Source organism: Strix uralensis, chromosome 5 (genome assembly GCF_047716275.1).
Source record: "Strix uralensis isolate ZFMK-TIS-50842 chromosome 5, bStrUra1, whole genome shotgun sequence".
Classification (NCBI taxonomy): Eukaryota; Metazoa; Chordata; class Aves; order Strigiformes; family Strigidae; genus Strix; species Strix uralensis.
This window is the reverse complement of record NC_133976.1, coordinates 46,070,507-46,096,587: the sequence shown is the minus strand read 5'-3', so window position 1 is coordinate 46,096,587 and position 26,081 is coordinate 46,070,507. Positions and strand designations below refer to the sequence as shown.

General features: G+C 35.4%; 1 protein-coding gene across 10 annotated transcripts in view; it reads left to right on the top strand.

Annotated features, from left to right (window-relative positions):
• Window positions 1-26,081, top strand: part of PPFIA2 (PTPRF interacting protein alpha 2) — a 359,571-nt gene that overhangs the window by 9,176 nt on the left and 324,314 nt on the right. For all 10 annotated transcript variants that reach the window (XM_074870681.1, XM_074870680.1, XM_074870675.1 and 7 more), the window contains exon 2: window positions 1,457-1,707. In XM_074870681.1, coding sequence (XP_074726782.1) covers window positions 1,459-1,707 — 249 coding nt within the window. In that variant the 5' untranslated portion in view covers window positions 1,457-1,458. The remainder of the gene's footprint in view (window positions 1-1,456; window positions 1,708-26,081) is intronic.

Sequence of the window (26,081 nt, the reverse complement as noted above, 5' to 3'; positions counted from 1 at the left end):
AATTTTCCCAGTAAATCTTAGCAGCAAGCAGAGTTAGCACAAGGATTGCTTGTGACTTAGTGATAGTAGGAGGAGATGGTTTTAATGAATTAAATACAGGTGTCTTAGCTCCTCTGTTCCCTGGTGTATGACCTGTCTTTAAGTTATATTCTGCAACAGCTAGATCTTCCATTTTTTTGTAAATTCCGCTTTCACAAGTTCCATTTTCCCACTGTGGAAAGCAGATCAGATTTAAGAATATGTAGAGTTAATCCGTCATAGTATTGACTGAAATGATGGGAATGTTAGATGATGGCACACTTAATAGTGGAAGTGTGTCAGTCACATGTATTGTAGACAAAGTTCATGTCTAGAAGGTCCACAGTACTCCTAAGTAAAATATTTTAACTTCCAATAGATGAACCAAAAGCACCTTGATCCCACTTGCTGAGATAAAAGGCTTCCAATAGTTACTACAATAAGAGAATTTCCAGAAATTGACCCTTAACTATGTATAAAGTTCCTTCTGCTGTACTACTTCACTAATACTAGAAAAACAATTTCTATTCTTTGGGTGGCTGTCACTGGGTAGGTATCATCTATTGTTAACACAGTCTTCTTATTTTTTAAAAAAAAACTGATCTCTGAGACCTGTCATATCTTTCATTTGGTTTTTTCTTTTCCATCTGCTGAACCCAGTATCTCGTAGCATATGGTTCTCCCCATACACAAGTTGAGGGTTTGAGATTTACCTAAGAAGCTTTATAATGAAAGATTGGGACTAGGTGATATTATTTGCTCAGGACTGTTTTTGGGAAACAACAGTGATTCTGTCCCTGGTAATGCAGTTTGCACAAGATATCACAGGGTTGGTAATTAGCAGAGAGTTTCTAGTTCTTGACCTCTTACTGAACAAGCTCACTAGAGAAGAATTTCCCAAGGGTGGGAATAACTAGATAGGAAAATAGATTAACCTGGCATTGTTAAGGCAGCATGATACTGGATCAATGGTTAGCCTGAGCTGTACTGCAGAAATGCCTAGAGCAGGAAAAAATCTGGCAATTAATGGCAGCTGTTGGCATCAATACCAACAATTCAACAATGACATTAAGTAAGAGAGGGGAGAAAATCAACAATTAAGGAGACTACAATTGCAGAGGAAGTATTTTCTGTCATTTTAAGACAGCATTATTTGCGAAACGATTAATTTAAAATATTCTGTTACCCTCCATCTCCTTCCAGTCATTCTTCTCTCAGTTTCGGATGCACATTCAAAGTCTTTGCTGTGTGGAATTAGTCACTGTATTTAATCCCTGTCTATCGATCATCTGATTAACATTGAAAGCACAAAGTTGAAAGAGGGAACAATGCAATAATCTACTAACTGTGTCCATGTGACAGAGTTAATTCCTCTTATGAAATCCCCTCAAGTGTTTTTCTGCTGAAGAGCTTTTCCTTGATTTGTGTTTTTTTAAAGACATGATGTGTGAAGTGATGCCAACGATAAACGAGGACACCCCGATGAGTCAACGGGGGTCCCAAAGCAGTGGCTCGGACTCGGATTCTCACTTTGAGCAGCTGATGGTGAACATGCTGGATGAAAGGGACCGTCTCCTTGATACTCTTCGGGAGACACAGGAAAGCTTGTCACTTGCGCAGCAACGCCTACAGGATGTCATCTACGACAGAGACTCCCTCCAGCGACAGCTTAACTCAGCACTGCCTCAGGTATGTAGTTTATAAAGATTTTCTTTTTAGGTTCACCAATTTTCTACATAATGCCACTTACTTTAGTCCTAATCGGTATTTATTCCTTGAGGCCCAAATTCTGCTCCCTTTGAGGTTGGCTGCAGAAGTCCTATCAATTTAATAGTACCTGGTTTGACCTCTTTGGGACCTGTCTTCTCTTCAAAGTTAAGAGTAGGAGTAATGCTGTTGACTTCAAGGAGAGCAGGATGAAGGCCTGTAGCTACTGGTTCTTTTGGCTGTTGCTCTAGCATTTACAACAGATGAGGGATCATTTAAATTAAAGATCTAATGGTGGAAACAAAGAAAAAAGAATGAGGATGTTTCCTACAGACTCTATTCCAGATAAGATTTTCTAACTAGCATTAGAACAAAACTAGCTTATGTAGATTAAATAAGGTAGTACACAAAACCACAAAAACAACTGATATCTTAATATTTTTATTATTTTATTTTTAAATAATTATATACATTTCATTATCTAAAATCACCTTGGTCTTTTTTAGGAACTGCAAAATTAATTACTTCAGTAATTTGATATTATATTTCAGTATTATATATCAATATAACATTATTTTTCAATATACTAGAATAAAAGCAACGAAACATCTTAGTTGCATCTGTATATCTGGCCAGAGGTTTGAAATATACCATGATGCAAAACGCACTTTTTCTCCATGTTATTTTCTTTGTATCTCCCAACTGTCACTTAGTAGAGAATTTGCTTGTTGTTGTGAGGGCCTGGGCATACTTGCCTGGGCAAAGTTGTATACCTATTCAACAGTGGTTAGAGAGGAAGGAAAACCAATTCAGCTGTGTGATTGGAATAAGGATGTGGTAAGGATGAATGAAATGAGAAAGTTCTTAAAGATATAAAAAGAAAAAGGCACCCACTGGAGTAGGGAACAGAAGCAGTTGCTTAAGGGCTGACCCCAGCAGGTTATTGGAAGATCTTGAGGTAGGGCTGAAGATGAGAGAGAGACTGTTGTCATTTGAAGGTTAGCATTAGCAACTTCAGCATTGGCTCCAGGCAGTAAGAGTGACTACACTTGGCTTGAGTCAAACAAAAAGGAGTAGCAATGATCTTGATATACAGTAAAATCAAGTGGGTTTTTTTTTGTTTTTTCTCTAATTTGTGGGTAGTTAAGCTTCTTTTCCACTGGTGTCTCTTCATAGAAGAGTGTAAAAGAATAAGTGGAAGACAGCGTAGACCCTTTATTCAAAGATTTATTACTAGCAATCTGAAGAAGAGAGGAGGTTCTGCATCTGTGAACCCCCATTTGGTGTGCCACCTATTACAGAGGCACTCTCCACTCAACCCATAGTGAGGTATTTCTGTTGAGCACTAGCAGGTGTCTAAGCCTTAATATTTCTGTGTCTCACATAAATAAAACTCCTGCTAAAATGCAGGAGATGAGCTAAGGAAAATAGTGTTCAGCATAAATGTGATATAGAGCCTAAAAGAAGCAAATTCTAAGGAACTGAATCATTATATGATTTTTAATCTTTATTTCTTCTAATAATGTTGGTGTTGTGTGTTTTTTGAATGATAGCTGTACACCCCCTAAAAGTAATTGATTTGTCAGTTGAACACTTCACGCTACCACGTACCATTAAGAATGCATATTTCAGGTAGCATTCATCAATGTATCTAAGTAGAGATGTAGGGTTCCTGTATGAGAAACAGTGTGACATACTGCTTACACTTTAAAAGCAGAACCAGATTTTTTTCCCATCAATTAGGTTGTCTAGATCTTCATGTAAGTAATTCAATTCTGTAGAAATCTTTCTATAAGTACAGAACACTGGCCTAGTAATACAGTCTTCCAAGAAAATAACTTCCATATGACTGCTATACTATTTAGCTTCCTTTGTGGATATGAGATATTCTACATAGTATTTTTATAATTTTCTTTTTTGTTTACAGTTTTATGAACGGCAAGCTTGCATTGCTAGCTGCCTGACATAGCCCTATGACAAAATACTACCCAATGCTTTTATTGTGGAGAGGAAGAATTCTGTGTTCACTTGATTTAAGAGAAGAATACATACATGAACAGTAACGATATGATAATTATTATTGTTATAATGTGACATCTAATGAGTCTTGCTTTATCACAATATATTTCTTTTAGCTCTTGATTTTTTGAGTCGTTTTCAAAATTCAATTATTTCTTAGCATTTACATAGTGCTTTGCATGTAGAAAGTGTGTATTGACACAGTTACATTCTGAAGCATTTTTATTAGGACACTTTTTGTTTATTGTCTTAAACAGTTAAAAATATGATCTGGAAAAATCATTGCACTTTTCATAAATAGAATCTGAACAAAAAGAACCTGCATGAAAACTGGGGTAATGAATGAGACCTTGACAAGTCTTGTCTGACTGGAAATAGCAAATAATTACTAACATTAAATATGAAGCCTGAGATATTAGGTAATGCTGTTACAGCTACAGCTGTTAATGCTGTATCCAAAATATGAAGTATGACTGTACATGGCTCTAAGTTTTTATACTGATCTATACTGCAGCAGAACAATGTATATAGTTAACTACATCTTTCAAATTTGAGTTACAGAAATATAGTTGTCTTGCTAATTGCTATCACTGAAGTAATTTTTATTTCCATTAGATTAGCGGTCTTAATTTTATGAACATCTAAGTTTAACTGAAGAGCTATGTTTAAGGAAGGAGGGAAAAAGTGAGCAGGCGATTACTGACCAGTTAGACTAAATGACTAAATAGAGAAGACTTTAAAGCTTATTTTGGAGGAAAAACTAATAATAAAAGTTAAAAATCTGTCAAGGGTTTACCAAAATTATACAGAATAGCTCAACATCACTCTCTGGTACCAGAATTGTTAGACTAGGGAACTATGATATACCTAAAACAGGTATGGTTTGAAGTGGTCTCACTGAAATTACTAGTAGATGTGAGGTGGGTAAGAAAAGGTAAGATGATTAGGTAAGTAATAGCGAGAGGAAAATTTTCACTTACAGTAGGCATTGACAGGATGGAAGAAGGCTAGTAGTAGTTGATTAGCAATGTATTTTGGGATCAATTTTTGTTAATTTGAGCACAAGAGGGAGGAGCATGCTAATGGACATTCTAGATGACAAAATTGAGTTGCAAAGTCAGCTAAGGGAATGAGTATGATAGTACAGAAGAACAAGAGTAAAAGAGGTGCGATGATACTGCATGGTACAAAGATGAGGGCCCTATATCTAGCAGTTAATAACAAAGTTTATGTTCTGACCTTTTAGATAGCAGTAGTAGAGAGGGAAAATATATGTCACACAATTGTTGTAGGCAGCCAATGGGAGGTGGGTGTAAAAAAGGGAAATATCGTTCTGAAATGTATTATGTAAGATATTTCTATTAGGAGTAGATAAGTATTAATTCAGTGAAACCAAGGAGTGGTTTGAAACTTATTGTCTGGGTTTTGTCTCAGTAGTGATTGAGAGCCAACCTTAAGCTGGAAGAGATTCAGCAAAAGACTGCTAGAGCACAGGGACAATAACATCTTCTGCATGAAAAGACTAATAGACGTTTTCTTACTTCTGGGGAAAACTAAGTTGAGAGGGAATATGAGTGATTTCTTAAATTTTCTTGGAGTGGCAGGAAGATAGAGCAACTAGGTAAAGATGAAAGAAATGGTTTAAGCCAAAAATAATGTTGATGGAGGTAAAAATGAATATACATTACCATGAGTAAAGGTATATCATTCATCAGAAGAAGGTCTTGAATGATCAAGGAATGACTTGGATCAAGGAAAGAATCCATCTTAGACAGGATGAAAACCCCAAAATGTTTTCAAGATGAATCTGGTGTGAAAGACATTACATACCATAGCACCTTTGGTTAACCTCTGAAGTTGACCCAGAACACCCTTTCCTGTTCTTTATTTCAGTCTTTGGAGAGATTTTAGTTTGTGTGGGATTATTCACACAAAGCATGAAACATCAGTCTGAATATTTTTACTAAAACTATTAGAATTATGTGATAGTACAGTTAAGAAGTGTTCTGTGCGTAATAGGTGTTCTGATATTAAGAATCTAGTTCACAAGTGGTCTTGTTTATTCTTTCCAAAGCTGCCTGTTGACAGCGGTAGCCTCTAAGGAAAGTGTTTTTGGGTCTGCACTGCATGTTCCCTTAGAACAGGTATTTATTGTATTTAGGTCATGACTCTTGAGTCCAGCAAAAAAATAATAATTGCTAAATACAATACAACTCTACTGTTATGGGGAAGCATAGGATCTAAATACTTAACAGTATGTTTTTATTTTAGTGGAGTAAAATTAGGTCTTTTACTATAGCATAAAAAAGTGTTCTGCTAAAAAGGTTAGTAACTGTAGTTAGAAACTGTAGCTCCTGTTTTGAGTGGTAGGAAGAGGAAAATGCTCAACTGCAAGTTTCTCAAGCAAATTTCACCATAATTTTCTCTAAGCTAAATTTTCTAGAAAGTGTCACCTATATTAGTTGCCTTATAAACAAACACTGAAAAAATACAATTTCTGTCATCGTAAGACTTACACTGAATCATAAGAATCATAAGAGTTTTAATTATAAATGTGCTCTGATAAACAGGGCTTAATTAGGATTGGTTTGTGGTTGTTTCATTGTTTCTTTTAGTCTTTTAAAAATAAGTTTCAAGGTATGGAAGATGCTGAGGTAGTATTTATATGAAGATGTTCATAGGTTATCACTCTCTAGTCAAATATGTATATTTTGTTCACTAGTAACGTACTTGCTCAGTGATTTACTTAGAATTAATCTAATATTCACAGAATCACAGAATGGTTCAAGTTGGAAGGGGCCTCTGGATGTTACCTTGTCCAACCCTTCTGCTCCAGCAGGGTTACTAAGAACAGGCTGCCCAGAACTGTGTCCAGATGGCTTTTGAATATCTCTGAGGGTAGACTCCACAACCTCTCTGGGCAACCTGTGCCAGTGCTCAGTCACCCTTAGAGTAAAAAGTGTTGCCTGATGTTCAGGAGGAACCTTCTGTGTTTCAGTTTGTGCCCATCGCCCCTTGAATATTATATTAACAGAAACAGGATAACAATGTGGCCCAGTCTTGTGGCTGTGCAAGATGATAAAGTAGAGCAACTTTGCAAGCGCTTTAAAAGGCTCTGAAATGCTGAAACGGATCCTGATGATTGTCAGAGTCAGGACAATTTCTCTGATAGTTGTCAGTCTCTTTCTCTTGTCCTGGACCGGGAATTTAGCTGGATGTCACTGGCCTCATTATTAAAGGATTAATGAAAATGTGTTAAGATCTTTCCACTCTGATGAGTGAGTTACTTTCTGTTTGAATCTGGACTAATAACAGAATTATATTGTGGATGGTTCTGAGAAAATAAATTCCAAACTAAGTTTTCAAATACAACAGTTTGATTTTAAATTTGAATGTTTATATAATTTTAATAACTATATGGAAACTATAAGTCAATGATATTGCAACAATTTTTTTGAAGTTTTGTGCTTATTTCATAAAATCAGCATTTTTAAATTTTAAATGTTGCTAAAGGGTTTTTACACTTCAGTCTAACAGAGTTTAGACAAATGTTGCAAGGCTGAAAAGCCTGAGATAATCACAATTTGAAAACAAACTTTGTAGGTGAAATATTGTTGCAATTGAAAATGGTAGATCATGACCTGCATTCATTGACTAGTGCTTTGATATTATAGTAATACACTGATCTTGTTCAGTCTTTGAATAAACCCCCCCTGGTTTTGGAGAAAATTCATGTGTGATGGAAATGTCACACCAGCACGGACATTACTGTCATTATGCTGATGTTTTCAAGTGGGTAAAAGACATTGGTACATAGTTTTTGTGGCTTTAAAAAATACATAAAGTACCCAATTCCTTATTTACCAAATCTTCCCTTTGTGTGTTTTGATCTCCTTTACTGGTCAGTTGCTGGATTTTTGTAAAGGTCTAAGTTCTGATTTCACTGACCATTTATGTTAGCAGATTTTTTTTTTTTTTTTACATGGCTATAACTCTTTTCATGTTCTGATGATCAGAATCTGCACCTATGGGATGTCTTTTATAGTACAATTCATTCTGACTAATAAAGCTGTCTAAAAGTTAAGCATTCAGTCTTAAGTCATATAGAATCTCTCTATAAGAAAATGGGAAAATTAGGCCCTTCAGAAAGGGCAGTTCATTCTGTAAGATGGATAGGGTGAACCTGGAAATGCTCTGGTTTGGTTTGGTTTTTTTCTTGTGACTACAGAAAGAGCCTTAATCTCTAGCTTGGGTGATTAACTTCTAGATAGCCAAATTTACATGTGGTGAATTCTTCTGTGCATGGGTATAAAAACTAAATTTAATATGGACCTTTTAAAACTACAGCAGTCTAAATATTCTATTACTTGGTAGAGATCATAGAATAATTTATACTGAGAGGGACCATTGGAACTCAAGTGGTCTAAACACCCTGCAAAGCAGGGCTAGCTATCCAGGCCTAGGAAGAGGGTGTTACTGAAATACATACTAATCTACTTCATAGAATCGTAGAATAGTTTGGGTTTGAAGGGACCTTTAAAAGTCATCTAGTCCACCTGAGAGAGCATCCTCCTCCAAGAAATTGTACAGCAACGTAAACAACTCTGTGAATGGTAGCTAGCATACAAAAACATGTATAACTTTTCATTTGATTAAATGTTTTAATAAAAATGTACAACTTTATGAAAGACCTTCTAATATTACATGTACAATAGAACAGTTGACTTGCCTGTTTCTATAGTAGGCTCTTCAGAAATTTACTGAAAGTATCTTTACTATGAATCTTTACAACAGACATGGAAACATCCAGTACTAAAGAATTAAAAGTCACTCTTTTTTGTCTTGATAAGAACCATGGAGGGGAAATGGCTCCAGTTTCCGAATCTACTTTTATTTAATGTTTTTATTTCCAGCAGCTTTGAGTGTATTGTGATTCAAGTGAATCTCTCTGGAGATCTAAACACCTAGTTCTAATTAAGTATAAATTCTTCAAGATGTTGCAAAAATATTTTTTTTCTCTGTAATAAATATTATCATTAGCACTCTTTGAAAATCTGTTCTGTCTGGATATAGATAGTAGAATTGTTTGTGGTGTGGAACTTCAATGCTAAAAAGAATCCTCTGATAACCCCTAGCACCCCATAGATTTCAGCTAAACTCTAATTGTTAGCTACAATAATTCAGTAATAAAATCAGTAATAGAAATATACTGGTAATCTTTAAGGTTTTATTTCATCTAATAAGATACCACTTATTTAGTAATGCTTACTGGAGGCATGATAAAAGGGAAAATCCAAAGAGGGAAATGTAATGACCTTGTTTTATTGAACCAGTTTATGTAATTTGATCGATACTAAGCTTTAATAGGATTGTGATTAGAGAATTTTGTTGATAGCCTTGCAGTGTCTTCCAATACCGATAAACAATGAATGTTTTACTTCCAGGGACAAGAAAGATATAGGAAGACAACAGTAAATCAGTAGGGCCTTATTCTGAGGTTGTATTTTCTGTTTAAATGTGTGTGCATATAGTGCATAGATAGAAGATAGTGACATACATATAGATACATGTAGTGACCTAGATACAAAAATAAAATAGCCCACCAGAAAAAAACAAACACTTTTAACAACTCCTAACTAATATTATCTGTCAAAACACAGACTGGCTGTTATCAGTGGTGTAAGTAGGACAACACTTTAACTGGCTCCTCTCTAGACTGTCTTCTTTTTTTAACTGCCAGCATATTCCCAACAGACCACAATCATAGGTATAATTGTGCATACAAGTAATTACTTAAATTCTTTTCAAGTATGAGTTTATTTGCTTGCTCTTGTGAAGTTTGTGTATTCAGTAGCATATTGCAAATATTTAAAGCAGAAGATTTTCTCTTAAAAACTGTGGACTTCGAGGTAAATACTTGATGACTGAAGAAGACTGATGTGACAGTCCAGCAGAAGAAAAAGCTGGGATACAAGAAAAAAAAACCAGAACCATAAATATTTAGAGGAGGAGGGGCATGTGGTGAATGCCTGAAGCTAGCAACAAGACTGTGTACTCACATTTCACTCTGTATCTGCTTCATAAACGTTGCTATCAATTATTTTAGCTTGAACCAGGCACATCAAGTGCTACGTTAACTAGTGATGGCTCATATCTGAATGCTTATAAAGACACATGACTGAATATTAGATAAAAGTACAGTGGTGCTGGTCAACAGAATAGAGCAGAGATGGTTATCCAAGTCCTTATAAATGAAGCTGCTGCCATGAAAATTATAGACACAATAGTTATCATAACAACTATAGTCATAACAGCTATAGTCATGCCCGTTAGTGTTTAAGAGGCATTTGGACAATGGCCATTTAACTTGGTCAGCCCTGAAGTGGTCAGGCAGTTGGACTTGATGGTCATTGTAGGTCCCTTGCAGCTGAAAATATTCTAGTCTGTTTTATGGTGAGGAAAAACTGGAAAAAATAAAGCAATTTTATAAAGCTTAACTCTGATGGGATACTCTTTGGTCATGTCTTTGAAAGTGGATGGTAGAGGCTCAGACATCATCCAAGAACAGCACATCAGGACAAAAATGAAAGATAAAAATGTAGCTTCTTGAAAATATATATTCTTTCCTTAATAATTGCTCTATTAAAAGCAAAGAAAATGCAGAATATTTAAGAATCATCTTTTAGAAGTGTCTTATTCAGGCTGTGTTCTATTTAACAAATATTTGCCTATACAAACAAGCATTTGCTCAAAAACATAAAATTATGTTAGGGACATGATTTTTTCTAAAGTACACATAATTTAGCTCTCACTGAAGTTTGTGGAGTTTTTCTGTTGACTCTGAAGAAAACAAGTTTGCTTGTATTGTTGAATGTGTATCTATCTTTCACATGATCCCCAGGAATCTGAACTTCTATGGGTAGAAGTTAAGGGCCAGGTAGAGCAGTAACGTTATTTTATATCATATAACTTTTCTACAGTCTACTCACGAATCTGCTCCAAACCATCATTTGGTGAGAATATCTTATCATTTAAGTGTGTTTTTTTTCCTAGTTAGGATCGGATTATGGTGGGGTTTTTTAAAATTATTGTTGGTCTACTAGTTTCTTTGCCATGTGTGAGTTCTAGAAGAAAAAACACTATTATACTGTGACAGTCAATTTGTTATGACACTCAATCACCTGTCAAAACAGACAATATTAAATAAATCTTGGAGACCTACAGTAAGATACTCTCTTTTAGGTTGGTTTACTTGAAATTATGAAGTAACCAAGTTACAGATTTTTTTTTTCCCTTATGGGTTTTTTTTCATAAGACTCTAAGCAAAAGAGAACATAATGATAAATAAAGGGAAGGTGTAATAATGAAAAGGTAATGAACAAGTAGATAAACCATAATTCTGCATCAAAATGGTAGAACTCAATAAGAAGGATAGAGTGAAAGACAGTCAGCACAGGAAGTAAAGCCCTAGGCCAGACTTCATGGAAGTCAGTATGGAATTTTTTCTATTCATATCAGTCAGTGATACAACTAGTCCTTAAAGATCAAGTAGTTAAGGAGCAAGCTGAGCAAAGGGGCAGAGGGTCTGCAAATCTGTTATCATTGTTTTCTCACTAGCTGTTTGGCATTGAAGTAACATCCATTATCAAATAATTGCATTGCAAGTTTAAACAAGCGCACACAATAAAAAAAACCCTGCAGTTTTATAAGGAAAAATTAATCCCTTGTCTTGGAACAACCTTCCTATGATTCCTTTGGAGCTTCATCTTCTGCCTGAACAGTCCCCTCCATGTCTGCACTTTCATGGATTATCCAGAAGATGGGACACATACATCAGAATGCAGTGTTTCTTGAAACGCATGCTGCAGTTACTTCTGGAGTTCACTGGATGGTGTTTTAGACATATCCTAGTGAGTTAGGGAAGAAATACCCAGGGGCTTCTGGAAAACATTTTGGTTGGGCATGACGGGGCTTCTAGAAAACATTTTGGTTGGGCAACGCCATTTGTGATTCTTAATTTTTTAGCTTGCCTGACTAAGCTAATGTGAAAATTTGCTCTGCACCCACATCAAAAGTGCTCCTTGCCATTCTAACTATGAAAACAAGGCTCATGAGAGTATTTGAGTCTGCAGTGCAAAATTCTGATTTTTGTATTTTTTTGCTGTTATAATGACAAATACGGTATAGGCATTGAACACTGAGATAAATACTACGTTCAGAAGATAGATTTTATGATCCCCTTGTCCCGATCCAATGTTGGGGGAGGTCTCGATATGATCCCAACAGCGAGATTAAGACACAAATGTGTTCAGATGCCATACAACCTTGTAAGCTTTATTTCCATAACAAGGGGTAATAGCGATAGGACAGAGAGAAGAAGAAAGAAAAAGTCTGAATACCTAAGCAAGCAAACGGAAGAGATGCAGCAAGATCAGTTACCACCACCATGAATTCAGCGGCATCCTGTTGGCTCGGTCTTGGTGGAGGTGATGGGTCTTTGCTCCAAGCTCTGAGCTCCAAGCTCCGCAGAGAGATAACGTCAAAATCCCAGCTCTGAGAGAGGAGTATGCAGTCCTTTTATTGTCCCAGTCTCCACAATTTCTCCAAAGAGTCTGGCCATTTCCACGGAGTTCATTGTCGTACTTGCCACCCTGTGTTCCTCCATGCGCACATGCCCAGGTGTTCACGGTGGTTGAGCCGGGGGGGGGTCAACCTGCTGCATCTTCAGCCTCCACATGTCTTCCTCACCCTGATTTCCTTTCCACCCGGCTCGTGCGCAAGCACATCTTGGTAGGCACTGCCAAGGATGTTGTTTTTCTACCTTCGGGCAGATATGGTGGTTTCTTTGGGGACAATTCGTCTCCTTCAGAGTGTTGAGGCCAGGAAGTGGTCGTGGTGCAGCAGCAATGTCGAAACAAACACAGTCCAACACAGTCTCTTACACCCCTGAAAAAAAAAGTTACTGTTTCTTTGGTACTAATGAATAAAAGTGTCATCTGGCCAAATGTGTTTTGGAGATGGGATTTGGAGATTATATTTATACACTAAGTTTGTGCATTATGCTTCCTTTGCTTAGTAATATCAAATCCTGCATGGACAATGGAAAGAATGAATACCTAAGACACTAAGAAATGCTGAACGCCTTTGCAATGTTTTCTTTACTAAATGATGAAGGATGAATACTATTTCATATAATTGGCACGTAAGCACATTGTTCTAGATCTTTGGTCAAAAAAGTTTAGAAGACAGTACTTCTGAAATAATGAACACTAGATAGATATAATTGCCCCTATTCAATTAATTTGTCATTAGCAGTAAAATCTTGGTATCAGAAGTATTCCATGAAAAAATGAGATATTTTAAGATAGATAATTTCTTATTCAGTAATTTATAGACATTCATATCAGATCCAGATACCTGACTATTATTTGAGTTGCTGTTTGTATGTGCTATAAACTAACACAAACTTTGTCAGCCAAAACATATTTAAAATGCTAACACTGCATATGTGGAGAATAAATAAATTGACTTTCCCATGTCTTTATCCTATTTTATTGAATATTCAGCTAAGTTCTGTGGCTCATATTCCTTTCCATCTAACTCTACTTAGGCTCTCAGCTATAATACAAATTTAACTCTCTCCTGTATTAAGAAAGAAATGTGTATTTATTTTTGTGTAGTCCCACTGATCCATTTTCAGTGTGAACTACTGCTACTTCTGGCCACAACTGTGGCATGCAGTCAACAATGTAATCATATCTCACATGTATTGTATAGATTCACTACAGAGACTCAATATTTGGATGGTATGGGCGGACTTGAGGAGGTACTGTTCACTGAAAATTGTAATTTCAAAAAATGTATTCTAAATCTGAAAAAATGCTATCAAGAAGCAGTACAGTTTTTCACAAAATTGAACATGTCTATGCATTTATAAAGTCTCAGATTAAGTTTTCAGAAATAATACTGTGCATGAGCAGATGGTTTTATTTCCATACAAGTAGAAACTTCTGCATACTTTATAAGGATCAGTGAAGATTATTTGGGAACCTACATTTAAGTCTGAAAATTGGTAATCTGATTTGCAAAACAAATGGTTAAACAAGATCTCAGTCTGAATCAGACTTGCTAAAATATGTACATTTGGTACTAAAAATATCACTATACCTTTCTAATTTTAATATTTCAGCTGGTTACAATTCTTTATAATTTATTCATGCTTGGATCTGAACCATACACTGACAGTTATTTTCTGTTCGAATACATCCTTGATAATTTTGCTTCTTAGTTTCGTATTACAGAGCTATAATAAGTAGGATTACAAGAAAATCAGTAACAACTGAAGGTAATAAAAAAATCAATGTTTTTATCTATGTTAGAAGATACAGAAAAAGAAATTTTTTGTTGTTGGTCATTATTTGTATTCTCAGACATTATAGAAAGAGAAGTGAGAAGAATCGCTTTTGCTCTGGACAGAATAAAACAGAAATTACTTGTCTCCTGGAAGAATACTAGCAGATAGGTATGAAACATCTGAAATGCTACTTGTCCTAACCCAGTGCTGCATTTTTGAGTCCTTCAGCATGATGTTTCTTTGTTTTCCAGAGTAACTTTCCTATACTACCTAATTTGCATGGTGATAATGATATGCTAATAATCTCCTTAAAGAAGTCACAAAAGTGTTTCTTTTACTCATAGTTTAAGAAAGAGTTTACACTTACAAATGTTTTTAGATGTGTTTTAAAGATGCCTTCCAGATGATAATAAAATTCTTGTTTCTCACTGGTTATTTAAACAAACAAAAAAGTACTTTAGTTGAAGTCGTATGTCACTGAACTGAATGCAAAGCAGAAGTTTCTAGGCCTATACATTAAGAACAGTTTTAGCTTTACAATTCTTTGTTTGATTTTTCCAGAGATGGGAGAATGACCTCAGGCATAACATATAGGCAAGTGTTGCCAGGTTCATAACCCCATAGTGCTCATTTTTAGAGTGCATGCACACTGGCTGCTCACAAGAAGATATAAAAGGCCTAATGAGGGGAGTAACAACTGGACAAGCACTGTACTGTGAGATCTCCAGAATGCTTTCCCAGACTTCTGTCATTTGCAGCTGAGGGCAGGTTGTCAACTTCAACTTCAGTTTATATGCTACTTCTAAGATACAAGTAAAGTGTGTTCCAGAACTGGTCCAGTCACTTTTGGGCCCATGTAAAATTTAAAAAAAATCGTAGCATGGACATCCACCTACTTTGTTTTTTTTAAAAATGTATTACTTGTGACATCACCAGCTGATACCCTCACCTCCAAAAAGACCTCAGTGATATGAAAAATTAGCCTTGCTCTCACTTTTTCAACAAAAAAGAAAGTATTTAGATATTTGTAATCATGTCAATCTTGTACATGAATATGCTTGTCTGCATGCAAACAATGAAATAAAAGAATGCATACATGATATTAATTAGCTGCAAGTTACTGGTCCAGATGCACTTAAAAATCTGAAAACAAGGTGACCAAGTCCAGTAGCAAGTTAAATTTAGCAGACTCATCAATTCAAGTGTTTTCTCCAAGTAAGAAGAGAAAAATTAAAAGGTATGGATACTACTGAATACAAAATACTTTTTGTGTTCTCTTAATGAGTCTGCTTCTGGCAGAAGGAAGAGCACGTTATACATTGTCCTTGCAAAATTGTTCTGTTGTCATTTTTGCACAGAACATATCCTTGAGTAGGAATGTAACCTGTCTACCTCCTCTTTTTCCATGAGTCAGTTGTGACTCATGACTTGTACACTGTCCTCCAAAAGTGAGTTATTTTATGAGTATAAAGTGTGCTATGTATGAAGAACTGTGACACAACTCAAAGTCACAGTAGATATTATTAGAATACTCTCACGGAATGTTGTACATTAACAGAATTTTAAATGGCTTGTGACATCTTCTGGTTTGAAAAGGCTGATGGTCTACCTGTCAAAGATAAGCAGTAAATTTTTCTGGCAGGGTGGTCATTTTGTAATGTAGTACTGGAAGTTATATAATTTGATTATGTTGTACCTACCCTTAGTATCCTTCAGGATCCTTCGTTTAATTTCTAGTAGTGAAATCAATATTGGTATCTATTTAGACTGTTATTGGATATGTAGGTTCCTTTCCCCTATGTCTGACCTTTTTACTCCAAAAACTTCTGCAGTTTGTTGCTTCTGGAAGCAATTTTTGCACTCAATATACACACTTGTTGAAAGCAGTTTTAATCACTTGTGAGAGTAGGTTTACATGGAATATGGATAAAACACTGCTGGCTGCGTGTGCCTAGTCTTGGATACTCTGCCATTGCTGAAGCTGTTCTTGTAGTAATAATACACATGTTCAGTTAACTGAGAATTTCTATTAAAATTCAGTTGCTACTGCACAAAAGTTACTACTGATTTTCATAAAAAAGAAAAAATCCAAAATTAATCTGATTGCATAATCATTCTTTAAAATGTTATTTATTATCTAAAACATTATTTTAAAAATCATTATAGTTTTGATGTTTTATGAAGGATAAACTTTTAAATATTTCCACTATTTTAGAAGAGTATTTTGGAACCATTTAATATACATGCATCTCTGAAAAAATAGTTTATTGGGAAAAAATACAATTCTATATTAGGAGCAAAGGTTCCATTTTGTGAAGAAATAAATTATTTATTATAAATTCTTGTTTTGACAGCCACACCTATTTTTCAGAGCATATCATGACTGGGATATTGTTTTTGTTAAGAAAAAAACCTAACATTAGAAAACTTGAAGATATTTTCTTACAGACATTGAAACATTTTTGAACACCTTAGTGAAATGTTTATAGTTTTCATTGAATTTGCCTATTTAAAAAGAAAAAGATTACCTTCAGCTGGAATAAAACATTACAGCTGAAATGAAAAGAAGATTTTGGGGATTTGTCTGGTGTTTGTTATCAAGGAAATCAGAAAAAAAAAATCCTCTATAGTGTAGAAACTAAACCCAGTTCATTAGAAATTAAATTTCAAAAACAGTTGTTTAATTTTAAAGCAGTGAAATCAGCATGAATATGTTCTGTTACATACCATTGTCTGTTTCACTGAATTCTTCTTACTTATGTAAATACGATGATTTCAGAAAGAAGAGTAGCTAGGACTCTGGGTAGCCATTCACATTCCACTTTTGGTAATGAGTACTTTAGGAGGATATGCCCCATATGTCCTTTTTTTTTTTTTTAATGAGACATAAAATAGATTGGTATTTCATGAAGGTGTAAAAGTTCCTCTCTGTCCATTTCTCTTCTGTTTTAGTAAAACAACAAATAGTGGTTATTTTGTCTTCCATTACAATTGTGTTTCTTGTTGCCTTTCTTCCTAAAACACTTCCTGGTCAAACACGTAGATTCCAACTTTACTTAGCATTATTCAGTGGTAGAGTTGATTGCCTCTTTTCATAGCTTGAGAGAAAGAGAAGAGGAAATACTATGGTGTGGCTTGATCTTTGTAATTCTACCTTTTCTTAAAGGCAAAGTACTTATTTATAAGGAGGACATGCTTCTAATTAATTAGTTGTTCTGTGATTTAAAATTAAATGTTTCCCCTCTGTTTTTTTAATTGAACTCAGTCTATATGCCCATATAAATTTCCAACAGTTACATCTTTTGCACCTGGTTTATTTAAGAAACTGTCAGTGGATTATTTAAGGAGCTTTCTCAGCCCTCTACCATCTAACCAGTCTAGTCCGAAGCCTTTGTCTCCAAAAGTAGTTAATGCACTGCATTTCACATTAGTGACTTTATTTTTGAGTCAAATTTGAATGGGAAGTCTTTCCTACAACTAACATGACATATGCAAACCTTTTGGATTGGAAATCTAGTTAATATTCTGTTTGGGACTTCAGGGACAATTGGTCTTTAGGACCTTATGGAACTGCATAGGACCTTTTCTTAATAAGCTTTGGACAGAGATCTCTTGAAGCTTATTTTACCACATTCTATAAATCTGCAGTTCAGTGAACTAAGGAAACACCTTGCAATTCTTTCCATATTTTGGGCATAGCAGGAACGACAACCTTATTTCTCATTTAATAACTACAAAGTACTCAGCATTACTGAGCACATGAAGAGGAAGGGAGAAGAACAGACTGTAGTTGAAAGTTTCATTTGCAACTTCAGCAAAGTGGTTTGAGTACACATACAAAGTTCTCTAAATTCTTGCCTCATGGCATTTTTGTAGAGAGTTTAGTTTCAACTGTTTGAAGCAGGTTGCCACCTTACATCTCAAAATAAAACATGAAGTTTAATTTAACAATGTTAATGTTTCATACTTTTTGAGTGTTCTACACCAGGGTAAAATGTAATGGAAATCAAAACGTGATATTTTTATAAAGCAGTTTACATTTTTTTTTTTTAAATTACAACCTATTTGTTGTTAGGAATGCCCCTGAAACAATTAAATTCTTCATTTGTTTAGCTGTCCCCTATAGAAGATGGCTTTTTTCCTTCAGATTTTCCTGAAAAATGGAGAAACGTATTTTTTTCCTATCTTGAACAGATAGACGTCACTTCCATGCTTACTTTCATTAAAAAAATTAAAAATATTTTGAAAAAGTTAATCTGCATTTCTGCAGTAGGACTGAGGACCAGTTGCATCAAGGAGTGAGGAGACAACCCACTGTAGATAATTTCTTCCTTTCTTTGTTCAGGGTCACTCAGCTGGTAGAAACATTGCAGGAAAATCGAGGGTCATCTTACAACTGCCTTCAGTCAGTGATGAACAGATTGCCTTTGTAGATTGCAGATATGCTTTTCTTGTTCTAAACTAACTGTCTTCTGTTTCTTGCAAAGTGAAGCTGAAAACAGTTAAGCAGTGCATTTATTTTTTAAAGGAAAAAGGTCCTAAATATCTGAAAGCCTGTATCTCTCATGTATTACATGAGTAATCAAAATATTGACCATTGTTGCATAATTTCTATTTATTACACTGATTTTTAAAGTGATTGTAACAAGACAGGTACCTAATTAAAAAACATTGATTTTTTTTAAATTAGAAGTAAGAGTGGCCGTATTTTGAAAGAGCAGCCTTGTTTGGAAGGTGTAACTTGTGCTTAATAGGATAAAAGCACACATACAATTCTTTCTTGTAAGTTACAGATAATGTAACTTTGTACTTTGATCTACCTACTTATTAATTTAAATAGAGCAGTGAGGAATGGCAGTATTCATGTTTACTTCTACTAATTCAGTCCGCAGAAGTATTTTGAATATAAAAAAAAAAAAAGTGGGACTATATGCTTGGGAGTCTGTACTTGGGATGTTAGCACACAGCAAGAAAATGAGTCTTGTAAAACAAGACACTGGACTGTGATTTAGAAAGGCTCAGGAGTACTTAGGTATACCTCTGATGCCCTACGAAACCATAGGTCAGTCACTTAAATTTGCTGTTCGTCAAATATCTGAGATGGTTTCCTTTCTGTTTCTTTACCTGTTTAATGTTTCTCAGCTGTAGCCCAGGCTTTGATCTAACTGGTCACTCACTTCCTCTGTCACTCAAGAAGATGCAATCTCTCCATACACCAAGATGCACATTATTCTAGTTTCTTAATATTGAGCTCGATTAAGGTATACAGTAGTCTTCCAAAGAGAACAGCAGAGTGCTATCCAAATGTACTGTTTGAAACTAGGCTGAAAAAGTATTTTGAAGAAAATTTTCGAGCTGGTTTTGGAACAGACTGTGTGGACATTCTCATAGCATATTTAAATACTTTTCTTGTTCAAACATAGGAACAAAGTTTTACCAAGAAACCTGTTATAATAAAGTTTTTAAGTTACTTTTGAAAGGGGAAATGAGGAGCAAATTAGTGTTAACCCAGCTCAGCAAGGCCTGTGGCTGGGTAGGGCAGGGCTGTGGGGAACCTGGAGACTGGCCCTGCTGCCGTATTGCTGGGTTGGGGGCTGAAGGCCCCGTGGGGGCTGACATGGGGTCCTGGGGGTTGGGGGGAGCCCCAGGCAGGGGTCAGGGACAGTCAGGGCCAGTGGTGACCTAGGGGCCCTAATGTATTGAGTTCTGAAGGGAAAGAGAAAAGGATACAAATGCTACCATTTTAACCTTTAACAAAAAATTCTTTAACTGATATTCTATAATTCACAGAAAGAAAACTTCAGTGTATTTTTCCAGGGTGGCTTTGATAGTGTTGTGATCTGGTGAGTTTATGAAACAATAGGATTCCACTACTTGCACTGGGGGGTGACAGATTACAAATATATTGTGAAATGTGAAAACCTCTTTATTTTGCATATAATAATGGTTCATGCTTTGCGATTAATTTTTTTTTTTTTCATTTATCCCCAAATTTGAAATACATAATTCAGAAGGAATTTCCCAATCCAATTTTCACACTGACAGTTATATTCAAAAGCTATGATTTTGCAGGTTATAGCAAGTGGCAAGGTCTTCTATTCAGCCCCTTTGTCTTCAGCAGGCTTCAGACAGCTGGTAGGGCAGTGCTCTTTTGAACAAGCAGGGGGCCTTGTGGATCACAGATAGGTAACATTCTTAGAAGTTTAAGAAAATTTAAATTCTGTCACCCAGAGACTTAAAAATCATTTGGTTGCCTTTTTAAGCTCTGCTAGCAGGAAGATGATGACCCTAATTATATATGCCTGAGTGACAAACAGTATAAATTAGTGTGGTTTGTTATCAATACCCAATTAGGTTATAACTGAGGTTTGTTAGAGATGACAATTCTCATTGAGATTTTAGAACAAAAATACTTCTCGACTAAAATGAGTCTTGAAATTCCTTCATATGGGATATAGTTTAGTCATTATTATACTAGTGAACTTGGTCACAGATGATCTTACCTAATGGTTTAGAGCTTAATGATCTGGAGGTGTTCCTTTTATTATAACAGAGATACTTCATGTAATTACTTGACTGAAGGGGTATAATGTACCTAGGTTTATAAACCATGTATGATTGTTACAGTCTTTGTTACATAAGGGTTTAGTGGTTGTCTAACATACAGAAAAAAGGATACTTCATTTAATAAGGAAGAAAAAATTCATCATAAGGAAAAATATGGTATTATTGTCCCTATAAATGATGGTTAATGTGTACTTTAACACTTTCAAATGACTGCCCTTCCTTTCAAAGCATTTTAGGTTGGTGGGATACAATCTTAATGTGACAGCCCTAATTATAAAAGTGTCACTTCTGGAAATCGATAAAAAAATTCATGAAGAGCTCCATGATTATATTTGTGAAGATTGTCTAGATAATTTAAGTTGCAAAGGTACAGGATGCTATTAAGTGGTAATCTCATGCTTTTTAATAGTTGTGTAATTCTGAATAATTTCAAAGAGATTAAACAAATTCTATGATACTGTTAAAGATGCTTTTAACACAGAAGATTATTCATACCCCATTCATTGTCAGCTTCCAAATATAACTGGAAAATAGGTATATGTTAAATCACTTGAGAGGCTGGGTGATTAACCTAGTTAGAAAGCTCATACAGTCATTGCTGCTCCACATAACTGCAGTCAGATGGGCATACATCAGTAGGGTGACTTTGTGCCCTGGTGGGACAGATTGCCCTCATTCTTTGGGGCATCTGCAGCATCCCTGTTAGTTTCGCTGACTTTAAAAAATGGCCCAGATCCTTAAAGGTATCTTTTGTCTAACTGTCTTTCATTCCTCAAAGAGGTTAAGCTTCATATGTCCCATTAAGCACAACCAACTCATTATCCAAACCTCCAGCCTTCCTCTGTGAGCCCTGTACCTCAACTTTCACATCCACTGGCTTCAGCTAAATACTCCTCGCTGTGCCAGTAATTAGCTGAGAGGGGCTAGCAGCTGCAGTCTCTGCAGCCGACAGCCTACACTGCTGCAAGTTCTTGGAAAAGGAACCTTGATTCTCATCTAGTCATTGTCTGTTTTGGGGGAAATTAAAAACCTACAGTTTTGCTTCATTGCTTTAATGCTAAAAAATACAAACCTGGTATAAAATGTAGGTCTCTAGAGTACCATATGTTATTTTTTATATTGCCTATAGGCTGGCCAACCAAGTATAATTGGCTGAGAATGTATGTATTTTTTGGCTTCTCAGGCTGCTCAAAACTGATGCTGAATTGCGTATAAGAGAGGTCATAGAGAGAGCACAGTACATTATGCTGGCTGTTCATCTCCTCTGGGCAGAGTTATGCAAATATATATAACATTGCACTCTGTAATCTTTCATCTGAGTGGATTTATTTCAAAAGAAAGTTGGTCTTTTCTAATCTCTGATCATGATTTGGCTTGTAGTCTGGGTCACTTATTTTCTCTGACCAGCCTCACTAAGAGAATGCAGTTGCATGTAAAGTAAAGCTAACTTTTGGGAGTAGTATCATCTGAATTTCTTTTCTTGATTTTGTGGGCTTGTAGTAGTATTCACATGAAATGGAACCAACTAAAACGAAAAGAAAAAAACAACAAACTTAATCTAGTTCATCACTAATGAACAAATCTTCAGTAAGTCTTCCTTTCCCCAGAGGGAGAACTCTATATTGGGAGCATATAGGTACTTCTCATGATATATATGTGTACAGTTGTCATGGAAACACTCTAATGGTAACGCAGACTGTTGCCATTATAGAGCTCTAGTGAAGCAATATTTTTTCTAAAAAGTATAGATTTAGGCTTACAATAACTGTTAGTTGAGGGTTATAGAATCTGAACTGATAATTTAATTTAAGGAACACATTACCAGCTTCTTAAAGGCTGGATACAGTCACCAAAGTCAACCAGAAGACAGGACAACAAAATCTTAAAATGACATCTCTAGTATATCTTTTTTTTTCTAGACTGGGATGGGGAACTGAAGTCACTAGGTTAGATGAAGTGACATGCTGATGTAAATTGCTTCAAAATTATCTTGAGATTTTATTTTTTTCAAAATTAGTCTGTTAATAAGCACCTCCCATTTTCAAACCTGTTAAAATTATCTGTATTTTAGATGCTAAAAGGATATTTTAAACAGCAAAAAATAACTTCTTGGATAAATTGAGGTTAACCTTAATCAGTAAAAATACATACAGAGATAACATTTCTGCTTTCTAATGTCCTAGAAAGGCCTACAAGTTGAAGTAAGACTAATGTGGACGTGAGGTAAGATTCTTTGAGTAGAGTCAATGATGATAATACGTCATCGGTGAGAGTAAGAAAAGTTATCAAGGAATTTGATGAATTCCTTTTTTTTTAAAAAGAAAAAGTGCTTCTTATTGAAAAGACTTCAGAATTTTTCAGGTTTTTCTCAATAAAAGTGTACATTGCAGTTAAAAGCAGATTGCTTCAAAATATTGGGAATAATATGAAGGTATGTCAAATGAAGTTGTAAACTGGCCATGTAGGTAAGAAAGGCTTATTGCAAGACAGTTTACTTAACAATGAAAGGATGGAAAATGACATCATGCATTCTCAAGTACTGAAAATAAAAATATAAAGACTAAAACTGAAAAGGGACATCTGTTTTGAAGGAAGAAGTGAAGTTTGCAACGGATGGTGAAATATGTAATATGGTATGAAATATTTTTTTTTCATTGGAAACTCTAAATGTAGAGGGGATCCTGAGGTTTGGTAGTGCTTCATAACACTGGAAAAGATAAAAGGTTAGAGAAGTCAGATAAGCATAAAATTTAGAATGCACATGAACATTGCATATTCATGAAAAAAATTATTTGGGTTTTGTGTGTAATTAGAATGGGAGGGCTAGACTGCATGCAAATAAAAGAAATTTAGTCAATCTTGAATGTAATGGAAAAACCTGCTATAATACAAATATTCTTTTGAAACATATTTAATATAAAATCATGTAATAATAAAATGCAGCTAGTATCTTAGCAACTATGTGAGTGAAAATCAGGATAGGCATGCAACTGTTTCTTTCATTGTTTATGATAATATGTTGTGGGTAGGAAAATGAACCTGAACTTCTTTCCAAATGTTGTGTTACATTTCTTCATCTGCTTAAAATCATAAAAATCTGAACACTAAAGTTCTGCATAAAAAATTATGTGGGTTGTTCTAAAAGGCTATGTAAGGCTTCTTTAAAAAGAGAGATTTTACAAAAGTAAGGTAAATCAGTAATAATTCTTGGCACAAAATCAAACATTCAGTTGATATGCTGCGAAGTGGAATGGCTATGAGAAAGCCCCACAGGGGGAGGACTGTAAAAGTAGCAAGCAAACTGGAAGTCACACTGATACTTAAAGGCACGACTTAAAGCATTACGAAACAAAAATAATAAACCTAATGAGCAAAATGGTTCCTTTGTGGATCAGTGGTTCTTTCTGCTGTTTCTTTTAACCAGTTTGGTTTCAGGGCCCTGAATTTATTAATGTATTTTAATGGTACTCTGCATGCAAATATTCCCCTATTCTGCTCCTTTTGTTTCCCTGTTATAAATTATGTATCAGTATTAATAAAATAGAGCTTTTCTCTTTAGAACTTATTTTTAACACAGTGTGGGGACAGGGAAGTGGTAGAGTCGACCTTGCACAAACCCTGCTCCTGCCATCCCATTGTACTTCACCTGTGCTTAAAGCAAATCCCATGGGCCTATGTATAAATAGAAACAGCAGCTTCATGAAGTGTTCAGCCTCATGTTGTTTGTTTGTGGAATGAGAACGTGACCTATTAGAGAGACACAAAATTGCTTAGTTTAGAAGGAAGGATTTTGGCACTTAAGTAATTTTTGATAGTTTAGCTATTTTATTAATTTTATATTATTATCTTGGCTTTTTTGGGAAGTAAAAATGGTTTTGATTTGATACATTTTAGTCATTTTAAAACTGCAGGAGTAGCTGACAAGAAATGAGCAGAGGGATATTTGACATTACTGATTTGTATCTCAACCTCATTGTGCACTTTTCTTCCTCAGATTGTTGATTTATAGCTTTCACCCACATCAACAGCTGTGTGACACGGTTACCTCCAGGTCCCTTTAAATTATACATATCTGAATGTTCTTTTTTTTTTTTTTTTAAAAAAAAAGTGCTTCTGTCACAGCATATATAGATATGCTCCAGTGCAGATAAAAATTTTGGTATATTTTGGTTTGAGAGAAAGTTCTTTGCATAAGAAAAGCAGTATGTGCAAATGTCATGAAGTATTAATTAACTAATATTAATTAAAAAGTGACTGGTGGTGGAGTAAAAAAACAATGTTAGAAACGTATTTGGCATGAAAACACAAGTACTTATTTATAGAAAAGAGACTTCTTGCATTCAGCACTCACGTGCATGTTTTTGAAAGGTGAAGAAGCACAGGAGTGGCTAAGCTACACCTGAATGGGTTTGATGTCAAGAAGGGAGACAGTAACCAGCTGGCAAGCAGAAAACAAGGCAGGCAGCTGTGTGCAGGGAGAGGCTTGGTGGGCTGGTTGGCTGCAGACTGCTGCCTTGTGTCAGGGAGGAAATTGGCCCAGCCCAAGTTACTACTTTGGAGAGAGCCTATTTATCAGATGGTTTCCACTGTCAACAGGATGTTTTTGCCCTTGGTCTACTTGCAGAAGAAGGAGCTTCAAAGTGGGATTCTGCAGTACCTGAAGTTATTTTTTCTTGAAGTTACATAAAAGTAGCAGGAGGAATAACAGGGAGTGGTACAGAAATGGTTATAGCTGCTCTCATCTTGGTTGTAGAGCAAACTTGTGCTTCCTTGCTGGCTCCTATGCGACTAGTTACTGAAGTTTGAGTAATATATCAGGAGTGGTGTTGCCATGAAAGCAGGAGAGTGTTGCTGGAGTTCTGTTGAGTTCCTTGTGAACTACTGGATGGGAAGTGGTGAGACAGTGTCCTGTTGTACCATTGTCACACTTCTGCCTCAACAGTTAATACCTCAGACTTTTTTTCTCTAGTATTTCCTTGTATTAATGCTCTTTTTGCTTCATTTCTTATTTGTTCTTGTGGCAATGGTGATATTTTCATTAGCTTACATTAACAGTGCTCCATGCTGATTTAACTACAGTTACTCTAATTTTTTAATAAAATTTCTTAGGCATGGTTTTTCAGGCATAGATTCACAACACTGAGTTTTAAAAACTCTTACTTCTATTCTGATCTTCCTTACTGTAAAGCCAAAAAGAACCTATATCTGTGTTCTGTCAACCTTGTAAGTGACCTTCTAACTTGTGGAGAGAACTTCTTGTCTCCTTCCCTATGGCAAATTATCCATAACTAAATTGTAACTCCCCTTTTGTGTGATTTATTGATCATACTAATAATTTGCCATTCTTTATGTTAAGCTTGTGATGCAGAATCTTGATGAAGTGTTGTTTCTGTTCAGAATCACCAGACAAAATAGC